Source organism: Limulus polyphemus, unplaced genomic scaffold, assembly GCF_000517525.1.
Source record: "Limulus polyphemus unplaced genomic scaffold, Limulus_polyphemus-2.1.2 Scaffold183, whole genome shotgun sequence".
NCBI lineage: Eukaryota > Metazoa > Arthropoda > Merostomata > Xiphosura > Limulidae > Limulus > Limulus polyphemus.
In genome coordinates this window covers 864533-888974 of record NW_013665793.1, presented here as the reverse complement: position 1 = coordinate 888974, position 24442 = coordinate 864533, and the positions used below count along the sequence as shown (strand labels likewise).

The 24442-nt window shown below is 30.6% G+C and overlaps 1 protein-coding gene across 2 annotated transcripts in view; it reads left to right on the top strand.

Moving 5' to 3' along the window:
* The window catches only part of LOC106478137 (E3 SUMO-protein ligase PIAS2-like), a 39096-nt gene that overhangs the window by 7632 nt on the left and 7022 nt on the right, over positions 1-24442 (top strand). The window contains exons 4-12 of one of the 2 annotated variants that reach the window (XM_022381676.1): positions 1889-1973; positions 4333-4462; positions 10772-10906; positions 11687-11792; positions 15252-15325; positions 17082-17242; positions 17658-17806; positions 19641-20133; positions 22113-22273. In XM_022381676.1, the coding sequence (XP_022237384.1) occupies positions 1889-1973; positions 4333-4462; positions 10772-10906; positions 11687-11792; positions 15252-15325; positions 17082-17242; positions 17658-17806; positions 19641-20133; positions 22113-22273 (1494 nt within the window). Of the gene's footprint in view, positions 1-1888; positions 1974-4332; positions 4463-10771; positions 10907-11686; positions 11793-15251; positions 15326-17081; positions 17243-17657; positions 17825-19640; positions 20134-22112; positions 22274-24442 lie in introns of both variants that reach the window. The other variant, XM_022381675.1, reaches the window with a different exon arrangement.

Here is a 24442-nt window from a genome sequence, read left to right as displayed (position 1 = left end):
TTATTACATCACACAATCTTAATGTGCTTATAAGTATAAAGTTTTGGTTCTATTTACAACTTTTCTGAATGTTCTAAGCTTTATGTGCTTATTACATCACATTGGTTCTAAAACTCTGTAGCCAACAATACATGCATCTGAATGTTTAAAAACATAGTTTACAATAATATTTTAATGAAAGTTTTGCTGAAATTACATATGCTTAATTGCAAGTATTCACACAAAAACTCAAGATAATTTAAATTGTCAAATTATGTCTTGTTTATCCAAATATGTTGGCTTACAATACGTTTAATTGTCCATGTTTTTGAAATTTCTAAGTGCTTAATTTTATGTAAAATTACAGCACTAATTCAGAAATGAAGGGCACTGATGAGCACTATAGCTTACAATCAGATTCCAAAGCATTAGTCATTTGAATCTCACTGACTTTTTTTCTCCTAGGATGTAGTGCTAGCACATTTAAAATCACACCTTGTAAAATTGTTAAAATCATCCATCCCTGGAGCAAACGTTTTTTACTTTACTATTTTAAAAAATACATCAATCATACGTCTTGCTCTTTAGGCAAAAAAATATAAGAACTGAAATGCAACAGATTTGTTCACACACTTCTCTTTACACAAATCTTTGTGGTTCTGTTGGATTGGACCAAAATCTTACACGCCAAACCGTGGTGTCTGTCTGAGCGTTCTTTTGTCTCCTGATTATGGCAGCCGCTTCCCGCACTGTGTTTGAAAAGCTGTGCAAGCAAGCAAAGCTCAACCTTCACTTTTGAAATGAGGAGAGAACAGACATGAATAATTTTGATGCCAAATTTTATTTTACAAGCAGGATATTCTACACTAAACTGTTAGGAAGTAATCACACTATCATTCACATTTAAAAATGTGACATAACTTAAAAAATATAAATGTAGATTTATTTTATGTTATTGTTGAGTGGCTCTTAGCATGACTGAAATCCTCAACAATTACTTTTCGTGGTGGGTGGTATAAGTAACTTAGAGCTTTGGCTGCGAGTGAAACCAAGAGTACAACACAATTAACCTTTTTAAAGTTCATGAAATAATTCAAATTGATAGATTAACTTAAACATTTCCCATAAATGGGGATGAGTACTTTTGCTCATAATCCCATATTCTTTTATAATTTGAAGTCATAATGTGTTTTTGTTTTCAGTCAGACAGTTGTGTTTGGTAATAATTACTGTTGCATTCAGACTTTTACATGACCAATAGAATGTTTCACTATTAAAAAAAAAAAACAACTTTTATGAGTGGAATAAATGCACCTTTGCCTATAATTTGACACTTACAAATACATAATCACAAATTTTCAAAAGAAATTTTAACCAGCTCAATTCACAGTTGAAGCAGTCAATTAGGTTAGCAGCCAGTTCTTAAGGCCATCAGTGAGTAAATATTTTGGATGAGCTTTTTAGAAAAACAACAAAATATATGATAGTTCTTTTGTCATGATTTTGTACCAGTTTTCTTCCAATTTTGAATAGGTATTTTGTTTTTAATTGCATAAGCATCAAGAATATTTCAAGACACAAATTCTTTTTGAATTTCTCTTGATTTTATTAATTAAATCAGTAAACTGTGCAAACGTTTATCAACTTCTTTGAATTTTATAGGCCTTATATTTGTGATTAAAAAAATAAAATTTAGACCAGTTAGTTACTAAAGTTTTGCCAGTTTTCAGGGTTTAAACCCTAACTTTAATGAATCTTGTCCTTTAGTATTTTTATATCCATCTTGATGTGATTCATTTCTGCTTTTGAATTGTACTGGTTTAAAAGAAAAAAACCTTTAGTCATCTTCCTAAAAAGTGAACTGAGTTTTTTTAAAGTAAATATATAATACATTCTTTCTTTTCTTTAGTGCCTAAAAAACCAGGGAGGTTTCAAGAAGATTCTTTTGCTTTTCATTTAACACCACAGCAGGCTCATGATATAGCTATGTCAAGGTATGTTTCATTTATATACATGTTTCTTGCCTCTAAATTTAAATGTTTAACTTGATGGAATATAAAGAAAGGAATTAGTTTTACCTTATATGTGACATGTAGTAGAACATCAATTATTTTTTTGTTTTACTTCAGCATTTGCCAAAGTGTGGGATTCACCCCCAAGGGGGCACAAGTGATTTCTTGGAGCAGCATGAGCAATTAGAGTAGAGTCAGTAGTGCAATAAGGCAAAAATATACATTTTATTATATTTTCATTAATCAAAGTATAGTAATTATTACAACACACACATATAGCATTTTAATGTGTATTACATCTAATCACTTAACTAGCTCTTTCACTCATTTAAAAGAAAGAGGGGGTACAAGAAACCATATTTATTAAAGGGGAGGGCATAAATGACAAAGGTTTGGCAAATGGTGTTTTACTCTATCAAGATGGATGATGTATCATTGTATATAGATAGTATAAACATTTTTCTAGTAACTGGTTTTTATTATAGTAATTTGAGGTATATACATACATATATTTGAATTACAGGGTTTACATTTATGTTTCACAAGTTTTTTTAAAAATTATCAGAATTACTATTATCTTATATATTTCACCATCTTTTTTCTGTTCATGCTACTTTAATCCAAACTCTCTTTTCATTGATAATGTTGAGACTACCCATAAGTATAGGAAATTCTTTCATTAATGTTAAAAGTTTCATGGAATATTAGATGATATATATAGATGTATATTTAGTGTTAAATTTATTTTAAATTTCCACAGTGTAGCCACCCAGTAGCACAGCAGTATGTTTGTGGACTTACAGTGCTAGAAACAGGGTTTTGATACCTGTGGTGGGCAGAGCATAGATAGCCCATTGTGTAGCTTTGTGCTTAACTTCAAACAAACAAACAAATTTCCACAGTGTAATATTTTTAATCTGACCTGGCCTGTACACTTACCTATATCATGTAGTTGAAATTTCTTTTGGGTATTAATACTTGTTTACCATTTAATGTACATAAAAGCCAGTTGTCTTTTGGTAATGCTCTGTTCATCTATGATGCTTAGCAACAAAACTGTAACCTGATATTGTTGTCTTAAGTATGTATATAATACTTTGAAAATTCACAAGGACTGGCTTGAATTCTTCTTTTTGAGATCAGTTTGTGTTTTAGTTTATGTACATATATTTTGCCTGACATAGAAATTTTGAAGTTCTTGAGGGGTTTTAAAACATTTAAGTTAGAAGGTTAGTGACCATAATATCTGTATGTTTTTATTAGGTTTTCGTGAAGTTTTTTGGATAAAACATCTTGTTTTTATTGCTATCTTCCAAATGTATGGCTATTAGTCTTAACTAATGATGGTATTTGCAATTAATTTTTAGGTTTAAACTTTCTGATAGAAATTTTATCATAAATCTTAGGCCTATTGGTTGTGGGTGCCTCATCTTCTTTTGGCATTTAAACCATAATTTTTTAGGTTATATAATGTAATTATAAAAATACGTTGATGGATTTGTGAAATCTTTCACTCACCACAGAGCCACTTGAGTAAGACAACTTCATGAAATAATTAAATTGGGTATACTTCAACAATTTCTCCTGGAATGTTACGGGTCAAGGGTTGGGTGATAAAACTATGTTAGTGAAGCCTTGGAAAATTATACTAATTCTTTAGAAGTATTAGAGTTAGAGAATATTATAAATTATCCTTGCCCAACCTGTCAAAACAAAAACAAACAAAAAAAAAAACAGGGGCCCCCATGCTTCCTTCAGTGGAGTTTGTTTACCAAACTCACACATTGAGCAAATAAAAACAATTTTCAAGTACATTCTCAAAAAATCAATAAGAATGGTGCAAACTTAAATTAAATATGACTCATAGTACCAGTAGTTACACACAAAAAATTACAATTTTTTTTAATATAAATAATAGATTTTAATTAGTGGAAAGTAGTAGTATCACACTAAGTTCATGACTTATGAAAATCATATCAAACTCTTGATTAAATTTTCAGTTTATTCTCCACATTATGACTATATCAAGAATGTTTACATGTTATTTCTAATGTTAAAAAACATTCTAGAAGAAATTGAAAAGGTATTTCAGTTATTGCTGCATAATACGACATTTTCAAACATTTTTAGCAACACCATGCATGTAACCCCAGTTATCTGGGGTAGTAATAAATAACTCTTAGGCAGTAGGAAATTTTGTTTCAAACATTTACTTCTGTACATTTTTAGGTTTAAGTTCTTCGTAATTGTATATTTGATATTAATTCTTGTGTCTTTAAACAGTTAAGTGTAAGAAGTTGTAATGATCTTTTGGATCTGTTGAATATTTTTATCCTTTTAGAACAGAGAGCAAAGATTATGGTATTCAAGTCCAGATGCGTTTTTGCCTCCTTGAAACTACCTGTGAACAGGAGGACAACTTTCCTCCAAGCATATGTGTCAGAGTCAACTCAAAAATGTGCTCTCTTCCTGTTAAGTATTGATACTCTGTTCTTTACAAACAAAACTTTCTAGGTCATTTTTTCGGTGTGCTGGCACTTGTTTAGAGTCTAACAAAAAAGAAATTTCTTGTAAAGAAATTTTTAGCAATAGTATCAAATTCACAACTCGGATATTCTAAACATGCTTTTCTTGTAAGTTACAGTTTTGTTATCTTGGTATAAACATTATTCTTGGGTGTCTGTCAAGTGCATGAGTCTTGTAGAGTCTATTACATTCTGCATACAAAAAGGCAGCTTGTAAATATCTATAACCTTCAAATGATTAAGATTAGTTTAAGCTTCTTGATCTGCTACTTAAACATTAAGGAAAGTATTTATAATAAAGTGTAGTTTTAGACATAATGATAGATATTTAAGGTTAAACTTAAATTGATAATGAGAGTATACAACAAACATAAGGTGACTTTATTTAATATATTTAGCATTAAAGATGTTATCATTGAGAATCATTATTTGTTAGAATTTAAAAAGAAAATTAATAAAAACATTGTATTCGTGACATCAAACTGTTAGACTTGAGGAAAATCTCTGTACCTTGTTAAATGTAAATTCAAATTGAAAAGTAAAACTAGCTGTGAAATGATCAGTGGATATTGGGGAATGGGGTTTATTAGACTAATCTGAGAGTGTGATCCATCATTAGTTTTATAATGTCCTTAGTTCACAAATAGTGAAAATGTAAATTTTTGATTACTGCATAACTTTATTACATGAAATTATTGTTGCAATTTACATAGATTGCTGTAAATGTTTGTGGGTGTTATAAAAACAATTCCAAAATATATGCATGTGTAACAATACAGAATCAACAACATTTTCAAAAGAATTGGCCAAGGTCTTGGAAAAGGTTACAGTCTTTTATAGATTTTAATAACATTTCTCCATAATTTTTTTCTTTGAAAAATACGACTTACTGCTAGAAAATGAAACTTAAATGCCTTCTAAGTCATGAAGTGTTTAAAGCTGAACACAAAAATAATCAAAATACTCCAGTAAGAAAACATTAAGTTTTTTCAACATGCTTTAGTTTGTCACAGAACATAGCTCTGTAACAATCATTGGAAGTTGCTAAATGAAGTTTAGCAAAGCTGGTTCAGAATTATCATATGACACTTAGCAAGAAATCCTTGAACAGCTATTAAAACTTTAGTATATTAGTTATACAATCAAAATGTGAAAAATATAATCTCGGCAAGCTAGCACAGGCTACAATAAAGTCAGGATTCTGATTTTTGTTGATTATACCAAGATTCATCATGCTAGAAGTTTATAATTTTATTATGAATTTCACATAATGGCCAGTTTTGTATAACTGTTTACTTGAACTATCTTCAACAACTGAATAAAACAGTATTTGAGATTTAAAAAGTTAACTACTAGGAACCAAAATGAGAGAATGTGCCTAGAACTTAGTGTTACAGTTGAAATACAGACTAAAAGCTGATTTGAGACTGAAATTGAACAAGGATAGAATGGCCCTATACAAAAAATTAAACATATCTAGATACTTGAAGAAAAGACTCAACTGACAACCATGATTCAAACAGATAAAATGATGATTTGGCAACAGTTCACAGATGCCAGGTTCACTCTTTTGTCTTGTTTTACATCAGAACTTTCTTTTTGATCCAACCAGATGTACTGTTGACTGTGACAATGAACACAGTCAGTTAATGATTAAGAATAATTCATGCTTCATGAAAGCAAAAAAAAAAAAAATCTGTCCAAACGTACTTGCCAAAACCGAGTACATCTAAATAATTTTGTGCATGACACATGACAAAACAAATAAATCATTTGGGTTTATGTTTTGTTTATACTTAGTTTTATTGTACTTTTCTGTTTTGTGTAACTTGGTATCTTTACTGTAGCTCAGTATAAGTTACACATTAGACTAGTTATTTATAGAATTTACTTTTCAAATTAATTTGGTAAAGTGATTTCCATGAGTCTTTGTTTCTGTTCCTGCTCCTCTTTCACTTTTATGTTCTGGGATATATTTAGACACCGCATTATGAATAATTGCTTGTTTCCTTACATTTTCATGTACTGTACATGTAATTTATATGTTATCTGTCAAGCTGTATAGGTAGATGATTCACTTCAAAAAGTAATGTGATGAGGTATTTCTGTGGTTCGTTATGTTTGGAGGTCGAATTTGTACAGGATTCTGTATTTTTATATATATATATGTATGCAGGAAATTTTACTAAACGAAATAACTGCATTTCTAAAATTCAGATGTAACAAGATTTACCGATTGAACTTACCAAGTGCTTTTATGTAATGCAACATGAAAAACGTTCCACTGCTCTAGACATCCTCTTAAAAAAAGAAAAAAATGGATGTGTATATTGAAAAACTATAGGACCCAGTTGGGGGGTGACATTCAAATTCATCTGTAAAAACCCACATTCACAATCACTGGAAGTAACTGGAATAGTACTCAGAGCGTATTTCAAATGCTGCAACTTTTCCAGAACCGTCTTTTTAATCAAATATTGATGAAATGCACGAATCATATCTCTCTCATTTAGCTGAAGTCTTATTGATAATTTTCTGACCTCCATCTCACCGAATGTTAAATGAGCATCAGCGTTTTCAGGCCAATGTTTTTTATCAAGCACACGTCCACATTGTGCTATATTGCTGTCTTCACTATCAAGCAACCTATTTTCGATCAACTTTTTTCAAGGTTCTGTAAAAAGCTTCTGGATTAATCGGAGGATTCTTTTTGCAATCTTTGTTGTGAAGTGAAACTCCCCAGAAGTGAAGGTTTTTTTGGCAGCATAATTATAATATGGGCCTGGAATCATTCATCTTTCTTCAAAAATTTGTAAAGAGCTTTTATCTTTTGATCTGCCTTGTACAAGTCTGTATCACACTCTTGTAAGTCCAAACTCAATTTGGATAATTCTTGGAGAGCATCACACATTAATACTAGATCCAACAGAAATTCTGTGCTTGTAATTTTTTGCTGTAAGCCCTCATATGCACATTGCTCTTTTTTTTGTTTCTTGTGAAATCATGCTTCGCTTCTTCAAAATGTTGCACTAACTTTTCATAGTTTTCCAAAACAGCTAAAACTGATCAGAAACTAGATGCCACGTATTGAGTGCTTAAAATTTTGGCAATTTTTAAAAGTTGAATCTCCATCAAGTTTGTGCACACTTTCAGTTCTCTGCTATTTTTAGGGGATGTGTGATACAAGACATAAAGTTTATCAATAAATGCTTTACATCTGTTGATCCCTGAGATTGATTTTACAGTGTCACCAACAGTCAGTTCTAATATGTGATTAGCACAGTGGCATACAATTGCAGAAGGAAATTTGTCTTTCAACAGTTTCTTAACTACACTTTTACTCCCCAGCATCATAGCTGCACCATCACATGCCACACATAGTAAATAAATTTTCAGATAGTATTCGTTCATTCCATAAGACTGAAGACAATTGAGTAAAGAATCAAAAATTATTTTTGCAGTAACATTTCGATAAAGTCCAAAAATAAATTTACCAGCAAGTTCATTCCATTATCTGGGATACAGATTTGAACGTACACTATTAAGGTAGATTTTTTACTGAAAGAAGTTGACTTGTCAATTATCAATAAAATTCTACTTAACGATTTAGTAACTATATTAATTTGTATTTTTTTCATTTCATCACTGATGTGATTCACAGTGTTAATACATGCATTTGTTGAGTGAAGGATATGGCCCCTGTCAATTCCATTTAGTTCTTGTAAATCTATTTCAGATTCAAACTTATGAACTGATTGTTTTTCATTTGCTATTTTATATGTTGTGCAAAAAATTGTTGCAGTAATCACTTTTTTGTGAGATAATGCTTTTAAACACACATTTTCAATGGTCTCTTTCTCAGCTCCAGTCAACAATTTTACTGCAGCTTTATGTCCTGTAGTTTCCTTGTGATTGAAAAGTTTTTTCCACAAAGACAGAAGCTGTTGCTGTCGACTTTCACCAAAATAAGTTAGTTCATTGTTGACCCATTCTTTAGAAACTTTCATGCGTGCCTTCATTTCCACTCCAAAAGTTCCAATTGTATGGCAAGGTGAAGAGCCAAGTTTCCTATTTCTACCATTCAGCCAATCGTACTTCCTGCAAAAAATCATTTCTTTGATTGATAGTCCAGCAGCTAGGCCAGTCATTGTCGGATAGCTCATGGACATCAGATGGACAAGGAACAGAAACTGTCATTGACACTATTAATTCCTGTTCTTGGATCACTTATTATAGCTTCCTTTTTCACAGAAGGTGAAAAGAAACTTGTAATTTGTTTCATTTTTACATTGGGGTGTTTTCTCAAGATGCAATAAAAAGGATATACACTCGCTGTCACAATAAATTAAAGCACAATAGAAGAGAAACACACATCCACTCAAATTAACAGCACCACCTCGACTGAGTATGTCACACCTAAATGACTTATATCCGAGACTTGCACCCATATTTTTATCTTGGCTGAGAAGGTGCTGTGTGATTAATGATGTCAGTTGTCTTCATCCACTTTGTGACTTATTTTATTTCAACAAATGTACAGTCCAGCCCCAAATGCCAGTCAACTTTGCTTGTGGTCACCTGTTTTCCAGTCCCAAGTGGTCTCATCGAACTCAGTATTGCGTCCACCCAGGCTGTCTCTCACCTACCGCTGCCCAATTGAAACCTGTCAGTCAAAGTGAGGCCACTATCATACATTGACTGATAGCGGTCACATCTTGTAAGTGTAAAACTAGGTGATCATTGATGTTCCCTATTAATGGCATGCTAATCCTACCTGATGCTTCACACCTCATTCTGCACTGATGATCACACATACACTATCAAACAAATAGTACGTTTTCACACTCCTTTAAACTTTGTCATTTGTAAGACTTCTAGTTCAGTGTCTCTTTGGTCTTCTTGTGAACAAAAGATTTGTTTAAAGGGGGAAATTCACTCATTCATTTACATTACTCTTTCAAGTTTTGTCACCTTTCTCTCCATTTTGCAATATGAAAAGTAGTGCCAGAATGCTGTATAAGTGCGTATCATCTCAAAAAAATCCCTGCTATTAACTGTTTGACTTATTTAGGTTACATTAGGATATTGTAGTCGACATTGATTAATACTATAATGGAAGTTTCTTTTCTTTTATGTATAAATACTGAAAATGTTGTTACATTGTTGCACAACTAACTTTTAAAAATTGCTTGTATTGTACAATCTTTATAAAAGTAAAATGTTACAGCAGCTAGCATGGAAAAGTTAAACAATGTTGTTAAGAAAATAATACTATATTATCTGAATAGACTTCCTAGTTTTATTTTTGTTCATTCTCTAGTGGTTTTCAAACTTTTTAAAATAAATTTACATTATCACAAGTGTTATTTTCCAAAATGTATGGACGTTATTCTAATTTTTTATGTTGTTTGACTTTGAATTTAGGCCACTTAAAAAATATCCAATATAGCAGATTTTTACTTTGGTTAAGCTTGCATTTACCTGATAAATAAAATTAATTTTGGTTATTTGTTTCCCTTGGTTAGTTACAAATGTTTGAGTAACTGCATATTTTTAGATACAACACTTAAGGCTCCAACATTGTCATAAACACACTCGTAGACATGTAAACAATACTGAATTGTCCAGATTAAAACATCTGAAAAAATGTACACAGGTATATTAATTTTGCATATTTATACTTGCGCAGTATATATTCAAGTGCAACACTGCTGTTTCAGACCCATAACAGGGATGACACTGCAGTAGTGACACAGTAATTTCAAAGATGTATTAAAAATAATTGTGTAAAAAAATTTATTTCTCTGTTAGGCATAATGTAATGGTGAAACTTGCCTCCGACACAAATCTTCTTGTTTCAGACATAAAGGGTTATGAATTGGCTACCCTGCTTTTTAGATTTTTGAATATTTTTATTTTCCAATATCAGAGATTCATCTAATCACTTCCTATATTTGGAGTGTGCTGTTGAAATGATCTGGTGCTCAGTACATTGATTTTTATATTAACAAAGAAGCCATTATGGTCTACAAATCATTAGAGGTAATATTTTGTTGTTTGGTAAAATTTGGTCATGTGGTACTTCCAAAAACTTTTTATTGGTACTTTTTCTAATCATACAGGAAAAATTAAGAGTAGTCTGTTTACAAGTGTTTCTAATCATATTGTATGCAACACCATATAAAAGGTTTAAGAGACTTGTTTATCTTATTCAAACTCTCTTGTGATCTTTAAAATGATTTTTTTTTCTTTCAGAACCCCATTCCTACCAACAAACCTGGGGTGGAACCCAAGAGACCAAGTCGACCAGTGATTATTACAGGATTATGTAGACTGTGTTCCAACTTCACCAATCATATCAATGTGACATGGGCATCAGAATATGTTAAAGTATGTTTAAGCTAGTATTAATTTAATTTACAAAGTTGTTGTTATCCATCAAGTTTTCATTTATTATGCAAAATGTTTGAGATCAGCAAGAAAAACATAGTCTACGTTTTGCATCAGAATAATGTATATTAAAGCAATATTTTACCCTGGGTCATGTGAAATCATGGACTGAAGTAGTTTTAGTCCCCCCCCTGCCAAGGTATTTTCATTTCTATGACACCATGACTTGTATGCCACATACTTTACATAGAATCAAGCCTCTTGCTCACTTTTTGTTTTTGGGGAGGGGGGGGGGCGTCCTGCTTAATTCCTTAAACCCGAGCAGACCTGTCAGTGTCTGGCTGAAAATCCCGATTTACCCATCAGATGGTGACAGTATCCAATAACATTTATGTCTCTTTGGCTGAAAACTAATCCAAACCACATTATTATCCTCCTTTTATAAATTGACTGGAATTTTATAAGGTATGGGGATAATTATTAGGACATTGTGGTTAGTCCCTTGGATGGTTTTTTGTTTTTAAGGTTAGAATGTAAAAATCAGTCTATTTTGGAAGCATATGCTCTGATTATTTCCTGTGTTATTTAATAACCATTCAAATAATACAAACTACACATTAATGCCCCTTCCCTTACCCTACCTAATTGGTACCTATGTATGAACTATGAGGTATAACAATAAATGTTGATTATTCGTGCCTGAGATTTTAATATCTGATTATGCTGTGACAACATATGCAGCTTTGATGATTTTTTGTTGTTGTTTTTTACATCATAAAGGGTTATTCAATAGCTGTGTATCTTGTGAGAAGACTGAGCTCTTCGACTTTGCTTACCCATCTGAGAAGCTTGGGAATAAGAAACCCTGATCATACCAGAGCAATGAGTAAGTGGTTTTGTATACTGTACTTTGGTATTGTTTGTATATATGTAAAGTTTTTATCATAGGAATTTCAAATGTATAATTTTGGGTATTCCAAAAGCTCTGACTAAGTCATTGTATTATATAATTTACACCTACAGGATCTTTATAGAGATAAAATTGAATAAAAAGTAATTAATGTAAAAAAAAGTCAACAAAAATACAATTAAATCTTTTTTAATCGTCTTCACTATTATTCAGGTTTCTGTACACATTACTCTAAAGAACTGTTTTCTGGTTTTTGGTACTGATTTCTCTAATTACAGTGAAACTTCATTAAAAATAAATGCATCTGTAATGAGGTAACTCTACCAGAATATAAAGACTTCTCAATAGTTGAATCAGTCACTTTGAATACAGTGGACACTATTAGCAGCATGAGTTATTGATCAGTAAATGTAAACTAGTAAGAGTAGACATGCAATTAGCAAACGACAAGCAACTGTATGTACAATAAACATAACAGCTTATTATGTTATGTGTCATCAATAATTATACAAATTGCATAATAGAAGTGACACATTATGTTGTTGTCTTCACATACAGCATCATTTTGTTCAAACCATTGAAATACTTATGGAATACAAAATCCACGTACATATATTACTTTTATTTGTAAACAAACATCATATTTTAATGAAGCTAAAATTTCTACGCATCTTTGTTTTGGAGCATTGTGACTTGATATTATTGTAGAATAAATCATTCTGATGACCTCTCAAAATCTGTTATAGTTTATACTACATTCTCACTGAGAAGGTTGTTCTCAGAAAAATTGTCTTAAACTAATAGGCACTGTGAGTGCAAGTGTTTAGTGGTCAGTAATTATCATCTTGTTTCAAATCAACTTGACACTTGTGGAGTCTTGTACAGTTTACTGAATATACACATCCATAGGAAATGGATGTTTACTTTAAAAATTATCTTTGAATAAATTCAGAAGGTGAACAAATATACAGATTATTAATCAACTTTCCAGATGGGAAGAATTGTCTGTTTCAAAAACCATCGAAGTTGTAAATAATACAGATTGTCGATGTATAGATTAACAAGGTCTTTCTATAATGATAGGGTATAAGAATTATAAATATCAAATTATCTTTAACTGTAGATTGCCTTGTCACCCAGACTAAATATTGAATAGAATTTCAGTGTGTGCACATCTACTAATGATTTAGTTAACTCTTTCTGCATGGACATTCTTTACTGCGCAAGTTACAAGGTTTTAGTGACTTACATTCAAAATTTAATTAAACTACTTTTTGTTGATGTTGTACCAATTAGTATAGCATAAAGTTGTAGTTAATAATCCATATTTTAATAGTATTTCTCCTAGTGTGAGAAATGTGACATATTTTCTCTAAGCATCCCCTCTTCTCTATTTTATTCACCACCCCTCCAATAAGTGCAAAATGTAATGTAAATTACTCACTATAAAATTGTCATTGCTCAGACAAACCATAATTTTTACAGCCTTCAAACTTGTTTGGTTACTGAGTCATCAAATAGAAAATCAGACCCCCCTCTTGCCACACCCACTTGTCACATCTTTTGTTTCAGGATTTGTTGATAGTTCTCTCTTATGCTTAGTACTATATTATTTATAACCAATAAAAAGCCAAGGTTTTCATCTATCAAATGATGTATTATATTACATTGTTTTTTGAACAGAGAATTGTCAATTTCTCAGTTAATACAAGCTTCGTTCCCATGGGAAAGATAACGATTAGCTTGGATGAATTTGTAACGATTTTTGTTGCATAGTTGGAAAGCCCAAAAATTGTGATAGTTATGGGAAATTACCTACTTTTTGTATCTTTTTATTCCATGTTCTTTGGTGCATTATTTAATTAAATAAAAATTATTTAGTGCACCACTACCATTAGTATAAAAAAAAAAAGAAGGGTTAAGTATCATCAACAGTTGACAGCAAAAAAAATTACCTGGGTAAGTACTTTATTTCTTGTTTTTCATGTTTATTCTTTATTTATTACTATAAAAGTGGATAAAATGTAAAAATAGGGATCTATTTAGGTCAGTTAAGGTTAAATTAGGTAAAATAAATAATAATAATAAAATTTTTCATGAGGCACTCATGCGAGCATCACGGAGTAGCTCGTGGGTAATTTAATTTGATAGCATAATATGAGCTCCACGTTCCCCCAATTTGATTTACAACTTATAATGGCACAAATAGTATTTAGACACAGTTCAAAGAGCAATAAAATTGAATTATAAATAGATGTATACTGTTAAAGACTTTAAAACTACTTAGGATAAATGAATGTAGTTTCATGTTACACTTCGAAGTCATTTTAGAAAGGAAAAAGGGTAATTTAGATTTATTTAAATTTTTTTTATGGTGGTCAAATTGACCAACCTTGTATAGAGTTAGGGTAGAGAAAATAATACATAAAACATATAGTTTTACTGAAAACAAGTATTTGAATGTATTTAGGAGGTTTAGAGATCAAGCAATGAATTTTAGAGGTTTTTAAAATTGAAGAAAAGACATTTTTAATTCTTAACAATGAACATCACTTTGTGCAAGGACTAGTATCTTTTTTTTTTTTAGTTTATTAAAAATAGTTCACTAACAAATAGGATTTTTTGTACGTGAAAGAGTTATAATGTTTACTGAAAGTCTGCCCAATTTTGTGAAGAAATATGTACTATACTAAAAGTTAGTAGTATGAAAACTATTAAGACTTTAAAAAGAGTACAAAAGAGGTCACATTAGTCGTTTAAATCGACCGATCCTGTGTTGAAAGATTTAATAAGTGAATGTCTAGTTGGGGATGGCTTGGTAGCTAACATGCCTGCTCTGTGAATCCAAGGTTAATTGTTTGCATCTTGTTGCCACAAACATGTGCTCTGCATTTGTTGGTTGTAAGTGCACAATTACAGTGATGGTCAGATTCATCATAGAAGAATTGACGGTGGGGTGTTGTTACCTAATTGCCTTTCCTCTAGTCTGTCAGTTCAAAATTAGGGATAGCCCTTTTGTAGCTTTACACAAAAATTTATAAATACAGCAATAACATTGGGCCTGATCATGGCTGTTGCAAAGCAGCTTTAAGTGTTTGGGAATAAAACAAACAGAATAAAAATGTTATTCCATTTTATTATGTATGTTAATATATGTATATATATATATAGTTACACAAGTATAAATGTAGAAAATAATTCATCATCAAATGCAATACAAATTAGCATAAAAATTGAGCATCATAAGCTAGTTAAATAAAATAAACTTAAACTAAATCATGGTACAGACAAATAAAACTTGCAGAACAATTTTCCGAGGTATAGTTCCAGAATTATGATTGTGTTTTTTTTTAACACGTTGTCATAATGGCTGTCAGCATGTGGTTTCTACTCAAGGCCCTTGAAAGTTTCATTACTGTTCCTTTAACCTTTTAGTTAAAGAAAAACTGCAGCATGATCCTGATTCAGAAATTGCCACTACCAGTTTAAGAGGATCCTTAATATGTCCAGTAAGTTTAAACAGTTTGAAATCTTTTTTTATATTTGATCATGAGTATTTCATATCTTATCATTATATCAATGCTCAGTTAAACAGAAGTTTAAGATAAAAAAAATTTGTACATGTATACTTGCTAACTGATAAATGATTATACAAAATTTGTTTCATTGTCTTTCAAACTGATCCATAATCCAAAGTGCAGATAATCCTTATGTAGTTTCATGGAAGTATCTGAAATCTAATCCATAGCCCAAGCTCTCAAGTACAAAAAGTTGATGTACACATACACAAGCCTTGTACATGAATGACAGACTTGTGTAGTAACTTTTAGAACTTTACAATATAAGACTGTAATTAGTGTTGCTGACATAGTTTATTCTGGTGGATCTCTCAAGATAGGATAGACTTGAAGTAAAATGATTGATAGGTAACTTTATTAATTCCTTAAAGTACTTTTATTATTATATAATAAAACAGTTTTACATTTTGCTGTGAATGTTTACATGGCTGTCTAGGTGAAGTAGCTGCAACACATGAACTTTTTTAATTAAAGGAAAATTGTTTCATATTTAACACTTAAAATTACTTTTTAAAGGCAACCTATGAGTCGTCACTAAACTGTATGAATTTTTTACTAATAAATGCTATGGTTCTCATGCATTTTGCATAATGTTTTCTGTGCAAAATCCGATCCTCCAGACACCAAAAGATATTATATAATGAAGGTGTTGTGCATGTTTTCTTCACTGTGCTTGATCTTTTTTTGTTTCTGTATTTTGCTTTTTGGTTAAACTGTAAGTGATTCTTTAAATTTCACCATTTTTCATGGAAATGTGTGTATTTGAAAATAAAATAATTATTAATGTGATTTAGAATGCAATTTTTTTTTCTGTAAAGGCAATAATATTTAAGAATCAAGTGAAATTATCAATAATATCGAAAATCATTAAGAATTAACAAAGGAATGTAAACATACAATTTCCGGAGGGGTGTATTTCTACAGAAGTACTTATTGCATAATGCAGTATGTTTTTGTTAGTTTTGAATAGAAGGATATTTCATAAATAGATAATTTTACTAATTAACTAATTCAGATTGATAGATTTTTGTAGTGCTTTGGATATGAAACAATAGCTTCAAAAGGTTCGTCGAAAACAATACTTATTTAACCATACACATACTGCTAGATTTGGAGTACTTGATTACAATTTATTATGTAAATTCTTTATAATTTTAACACTACCATTGAAACAATCAGCAAACCTTTAAACTGAAATTAAATATTATGTATTTTGTTGCTATGTAATTATCAACCAAATACAGACTAATTACAGATATACATAATATTACCCTTTCTAGCCCGCTTAATAGAAAAGCCTCATGTAACAGAGAATATAACATATGCATATGAAGCTGCAAAACTTAATTCTTCATTATATCTTGAGAATTGGCCTAAATTCTCTATTTATTTGCAAAAAGGTAATGACCTCGTGGGTGTCGGACTGAATTTTTCAAATGCCTGCAGAAAAATAAAGGATTCTCATAGCAGTGATATTTTACACATGTAGAAGAAACTATAGTTAAGATAGTTCAAACTTAATAATCTCTTCATTATATTTCTCTAAAAGCTATGTATTAAAATTTCTAATAGGTGGTTTTTTGCTTATCAACTGGAAAAGATCAGCTTTTGTTGTAGTATTTTCTAGAGTAAATTGAAAAATTTAAAAGTTGGTTGAGGCAGTGCCTTTTTATTATTTATATTACAGCTAGGAAAAACCAGAATCCAGATTCCATGCCGATCTATAACTTGTCTCCACTTGCAGTGTTTTGATGCCTCCTTCTTTCTTCAGATGAATGAAAAGAAGCCCACTTGGTTATGTCCTGTATGTGATAGATCTGCTGTTTTCAACAATCTAGTGATTGATGGGTAAACATGTCTTCATTAAATGTACAACAATAAAAAAAAAACAACACAGTTTTCAATTTGTAAATTTTAGTTTAACTGTTCCATCAAATTTTAACTTACCTTTTACCAAAAGAAAATAAAAATACTTGTTTGTGAAGTTAAATTATAACTCAGAAAAGAATCGCCAGTGAAACTTAAATGTAACGAAAGTAAAACTAATCTCAAATCATTATAGCAAAGAAAATCATGTCAATAAAGGATAAAACTGTCAAAGATAAAACAAAACTAGACTGCTGAGCCATCAGCTGTTTCCAGAGAAGCATTGTTTCTTTTGAAAACGTTGAGCTTTTCTGATTATTTTAACATTTTTTGTGTATATTTAACCATTACATAAGTTTTGAATGTGTCATACTAACATACATTGTATTATGTTTAGACTATTCACAGAAATTCTTGCTAAAGCTCCAGCTGGGTGTCTTGAAGTACAATTTTATGAAAATGGATCTTGGACACCAGTGCTTTCTAGAAAAGACAAGTTAATTATTGGAAGTCCCACTGTTGAGAAAACTGCATTTAGTTCCTTAAGTAAGTGTACTGTTGCTTGTAAGTTCTTTCGCTTCGTAAGAATTCAATACAGATGTTACAGATATACATAAGAAGCTGCAGTTTAGCTAGTTCAAAATATAATAACTTTTATAGTTTAATTCACACTTACCAGTTGTCTCTTCATTAACTATATACTAATTAGTACACTTAGTACTCAGTTTTATAGAATTTGGTTAAGTATTTTCACTCTAAAAAGGATATTGGGGACATCTCCTCTGGTCCAGAAAGAGTTAAGGAAAAATTAGTTTCATTCTCAGTATTAAAATCAGGATAGTAAACTAACTTACATGAAAAATAACAAAATCAACAATGATTTTTTTGTTGTTTTGGTAGTGTAGTTAAAAAAATTCTTAAATTATATACAGGCTACTAACTTCTGTTCAAAAAACTTACTTGTCTTTTATGTGATCTTATGTATAATAAAACTGTTTTGCTCCTTTTTTATCATTATAAAAGAAATAGCAATATATAAACTGGTTGAATTTTGGCCTCAGATTACACAGGCCTGTGATGGTTTAATTGTCTTGAAATTTTTAAATGTTGTACAGTAATTCCTGTATGCTGAATCTGAAATTGATATCCATTTTTCTCCATCATGCAGAGATTTTTCACAAAACATCATAATACTATACAAAAAAAGAAAGACCACAATACGTAGTTTTGAGACTAATAGATATAGATTTCACAAAAAAAAAATCAGTATGAATGAGGATGCATATTTGTTCACTTTGTTTATATTTTTGTTAGCAAACATAATAATATAAAATGTTCCTTGTGGTAAATGAAATAATATTTTTTTTTATCTAAGTAACAGTTTTTTCTTCCTTATGTGATAGAAAAAAATGACTATTATTTTTGGAATCTGTATAGCTGAATTATGGAAAATACATTATTAAAACCAGAACAACTTTTATGAATATTAAATTTGCAGGCCTGGGTTATGGACGAGTAAGCTCCCTCATAGATAAGTTGTGGCCAAAATCCAACCAAGTTAGTTCAGCTTATAAATCGTTAAGTGTTTGATAATTTTGAATATTTATAACTATCCTTTTTGTCAGTTGGCTTATGTAACTCGTATGTTTATGCTCTTATATGTAGCTATAATGTCAAATTTGTTTTTTTCTTATAATGGTTTAATCTTATCCAAACTGATAAGCACCTTTTGGGTATCGAGTGCATATTGGCATATAAAATTTCAAAAATGTGATAATTCTTATTATTTCAACATAAATTTGTAACTGAAAAATATTTTACAGTTCATATCTTGTTATTATGTAACATATGTTTATTATAATATGACAAAAAAAATTGTCCATGTTTCATTTCTCTGCAGCTCTGAGGATCCCCTCCTGTAAACAATTCATTTATAAATTTTTTATAAACTATTTCTACCTCCTAAATGATCACCCCTTGAAATTGTATTTTTGCTTTGTTTTTTTAATGATTTCCTTCTCTGTTAATGGTTTTACTAGTATGACCCTTATACCCTTTGTGGTGTTACAGCATGTGATCTGAATAATTACTGTTGAAGCTCAGCTTTGAAAATGATGAAAACAAATGAATTAAAAATATTAGATAGAAGTGGTTATAATCTGTGTAGATAAGTTTGTCATTGTATATTAAATAAAGTGGTTTAAGTAATGATTTGGTCTCAGAAGAGTTCAGTAAAAACTAGTTTTGGTTCTAAATACACACACACACACACACACACACACACACACACACACACATTATAATTAATTAAAAACTGTTCTATGACTGGAGTTTCAGGTAGAAATTTGAGAGTTTTTGTTTTTATTTTTTATTTTCTTAGATCAAAAGAAAAAGCCTCATGTGGAAGTTGTAGACTTGACTATTGAGAGCAATAGTGAAGAAGAAGAAGAAGACTTTCCTCTGCCTCCATCACAACCTGTAAATCTTTTTCCCTTCTCTGTTATGAATACTCAACAGTTTCCAAGTTCTCCAAACATTGATGGAACTCATGGTCCTGTCATTTCACTTCCATCTTCATCCGTCCCTCCTCTTTCACAAACAAATTCTTTTTTGTCTTCCTCATTATCGACTTTGCAACAATATCATAGTTCTGACCTCTCAATGCCTTTCATTTCACTTGCTTCCCCATCATCTCCATCATCATCCAATTCTTCTTTTTCTACCATCATGAACTCTCCTGTCCCACAAACAACTTTGACTTCTACCATCCCTTCAGACATGCAACAGTATAACAACTCCATCTTTTCTATGACTTCATATGCAGGCTCATCCATGACAGCAGTTTTATCTTCAACATCTGCAGGATCTACTGAGTAAGTTACCAATTTTTTAATTTTGTTATTTTTTTTCAAGAAGACTTGTGCATTTTAAGTTGTAGGTATTGAATGAAACTACAGCAGATATTTTGAGAGTGAAATATAGAAGGCAGTAAAGTTTTGTTTTTAATGCAAGCTTAGTTTTCTTTCACGTATAGATAATGTTTTTAGAAGTTAACAACAGAAATATATCAATGTTATTGTTCTGTACTTGCAAATACACAATTAGTTCCAACTTATTTTCATCTATAATTAATTTATGTTCTGAAAAATTTCATGATCTCCTTATCAAGCATTTTTCTAGTATCAAAAGTATAGCTTAGTTTCTAGACTTGGAAATAAGTGAAATATTTTTTTTGCATTTGAATTAGGAAAAGGCTAAATATTAAAACAAGGTATTAAACTAATTTGTGTAAAACGAAAACAAATTCAGCATTATTTTTTAGGTTGTTTTGATAATTTGTTGTTTTTTAAATTGATAAATCAATTTATGTATTGGTTAATTACTGTGTAATTTTTTCTTGAAGTAAAAACATGTTTTAAATTAATTGCACTTTAGGTACAGGCAAAAAATTACAGTTAAGTTCAGTAAAGAAAATTAACTTGAGTAAAATTTGGATAGCAAACAATGTTTGGTCGATTGTAGAAATTCTCCACACAAATTCTGCTAGGTATATTTTGTAACTAGTATAGTTCATAAGAAAAAAATTAATAAAAGATAAAAATGGTTATGATTTAATAGAAAAAATATTTGAAAACAAAATATTTTTCAGTCAGTCTAATTTATGGAAATTGTAAAATCTTAAATAATTGTTTCCTAAGATGGAAACATAAAATTAATTGCAGTTATATTTAAAATTTAGTAATTAGGGTTATTATATTTAAAGCATTTCTTTAAAAGTTGATGGTAAAATGCCAAATACATGTAAGTTGTAGTTATTGCCCAGACATCATTCCTTGGTGTTCGTACTATTAAACTTATCGTGACCACAGAACACCTTTCAGGTGTTGAGTGCATGTGATCTGAATAAATATTAAAGTAGCATGACTGTAAAAATATCTAGAGGCAAAATTTAGATACCGTTGAATAGAGCATATTATAAACTTATTTATGTCAGTGCAGAATAAAAAATAGTTAAATCAGTAATTTACGGTTTTGTGGGAAGGTGACTAGATGGGGCTCCTGTAGGAATGAACAAAGGAATGTAATAGAAAACTAAGGAGATCTGGGACTTTTTTTTTAAATAGTTTTTTTTTAGACATTCTATTTGTTCCACAAAATGTTTCCGTGTTAAATTATGTCTGTTTGGAAGCTACAACAAGACATCAGGTAAGCTTAGTTTGATTTGGTGAGTATGATAGGTTATGGCAAAATGTACCAGAGATTTAAATCCTTCTGTATTGAAAAATATTGTTAAATTTAGCATGGTCACTTAATTCACATAAATAAAACCTTATTTATTTATTAAAAATAATTGATTGCCTATTTTTATATATAAATAGATTTCTGCCAATAATATTGTTAGCAAAAATATTTCATCTAGCCTGACAGAGGTAATGGTTACACTGTTGTGAAAGGTAAGGTCTAGATTGCTGAAAAATGTTTGTTACTATGTTTTGAGAAATTATAGCCAGAAGTGATGACTACTTTAATCAGCAAAATAAAATTTAAAAAAAATTAGTTAATGAATATCATTCACTTTGAAATAATTTTGGAATTTTCAGAATGTAAAAAATTAAAGGGAAACTAAATCAAATTATATGTACTTTTTAAGCTGAAAATGACACCTTTTAGTAAGCGAGTACTGAATTTCATACAATTTGGTTAAGTATTTCCACTGTGGGCAGATGAAAAAAATTTTGGAATATTAGTGAAAGTAATATCAATTTTATGTACTTGGTTGTTAACATACTAAATAGGGTATAGTTATAATTTATAGACTGCCAGTAACTAGTATCTTGCATTTACTTTGTAGGATTAGCATGAGCAAAACAGGTTTACATACACCTGTACCTTCATCGGTGTATTCCAACATGCCTCTGATTGATTCAGATACTTCACCATACTACCCCTCAGACTCTAGCTTCTACTCTGACTTTTTGATTCAGCATTCAAATCACAGTTCCTCTTACCAGAGTAAGTAATTTTTTCATTTGATGTTGTTTCATATTTAAACCTCCCCAGTTTTATTGTTGGGAAAACTTGTTCATCATTTTCTTACTTTTGAGGTTCCAAATGTTTACAACAGTTTTATAGTTCCAGTTGATAGAATACAGTTTAGGCTTAACATAGTTTAAATGGTAAACACGAAATTGCAGTGAAAGCTAAACTGGAAAAATTAGTGACCAATAGTTGGTATCACAGTTTTTATTCAAGTAGTATCTCATTGAAATATAATAGATTAGTTTTCTGACACCAAATTCAGGTCAATGGATTCAATAAAATCAAAATGGCAGATGTTTACATTTTGTCCAAAGAGGGTCTATGTTGTGTAAAAGAAAGAATACAAATAAGATGTCCATAAAAACATAATCTTTGCAAATTTCATCACTTTCATTATAAGAACATTTCTTATAGAATTTGATTCTGATTTACCATTGGAAAAAAAACAACAAACTTGGAATTGTCTCCTCATTTACTATAATGCCAAATCCACAGTTTTGAGTGTTTGAACTAGATTTTCCCTTGAAACACCTTCATATAGCACATGATAATGTATCATAATATCTTTACAATACAAGCTGAGGAGAGTTTGAAGGTCAAGAAGCATATGTGAGAATAATGAGCAAAACAGTTTGGTCTGTGAATGTGATATAAAATGTGAATTTTGACAATTTGACAATAGTTTTCATGTATATGGTTTTGTTTTATTTTTATTGCATGCCCTACAATTCATGAAATGAATTTAATTTCAACTGAAAATATTTTTGAGGTCATAAAAGTCACTCTGAATAACTACTTTATTGCAAATGTCTTGCTCTTTTTGTTCTTATAGTTCTTGGTTTTTATTATAAACAGTGCTTGGAGTAGGAGGAAGAGGGATGGTTTGTGAAATTTTTGAATCTGAGTTCTATATATATATCATGTTTTTCATGTCTATTTTTTATTTATTGTTATAAGAGTAACTAAATTGTAAAAATTTGAAACTTGTTAGGTTATATTAGGTAAGACAATAAAAAATTATAATAATCTTCATGAGGTATACTCGTGAGAAACTTGTGCATTGTGTAATTCAATATGGTAATGTGAGCTGCTTGTTCGCTGAGTGATTTACAACTTGCGTGGAGGGATTATTAGTTACACAATGTTCAAAGGGCAATAAAGTAATATAATTAAGTATAAACAGGTGTATGCTGTTACAAGTTATAGAATGAAAACTCTGATGGTTATTTTGTGGTTATGAACTCGGTCACAATATCTGAGCCCATAGTAAGAGGATTTATTCACTCCTTCCATGTACTATTTTGTTTCATTTCTGCCTCCTTCTTACACAATATTTTAAGAGAAAAATATTCTTTCTTTCCCTAATCCCTTGCTGCTGTGAATTTTTATTGCATTGTCTACTGCAAGCCAGGAAATTCATCAGTTTTAGGACAAGGCCATTTGGCCTTGGATTTTCTCTCATTTTCAAGGGCACCAAGGCCAAAAAAAATTCACTGGAGGGCTCTAAGGCCACAGTACACATTAATGTTAACAGAATAGAAATTAGTTTCCCAATTATTTTAGTAAATATGGCATTAATATTTTTTTCACTGGGGGCTCTGGAATCTGACCTATCGTTCCAGATTATGTTTGTCAGGTAGGTAAGTACAGGAATCCCTCGATTAGTGCGGTTAATGTGTTCTTTAAAAGAGCCGCACTAATCGAATAATCGAATATAATCACTTGTAAGAAATCATGTAATTCGTATTTCAATTTTCATTCTCATTCACAATTAATTTCTATTTTGCGTATTTTTTAATCAAAGTATAGGTATATAAGAAAATACGAAAAAAATGCAATGAATTAAAATTTATTGATCTGATTTTTTAATGAAAAACATATTTAGAGTGGCTTGTCGCATTGTATTCTTCTGTTCTTCATATAATTGGCAATATTGAGAAATTGCCTCATCAATTTTTCTGCAAATTTGACGGATTCTATCTTCATCAGGGTCTGTTTCTAAAAATTTTCCAGGCCCGGCATGGCCAGGTGGATAAGGCGCTCGACTCGCAATCTGAGGGTCGCGGGTTCGAATCCCCGTCACACCAAACATGCTCGCCCTTGCAGCTGTGGGGGCATTATAATTTGACGGTCAATCCCACT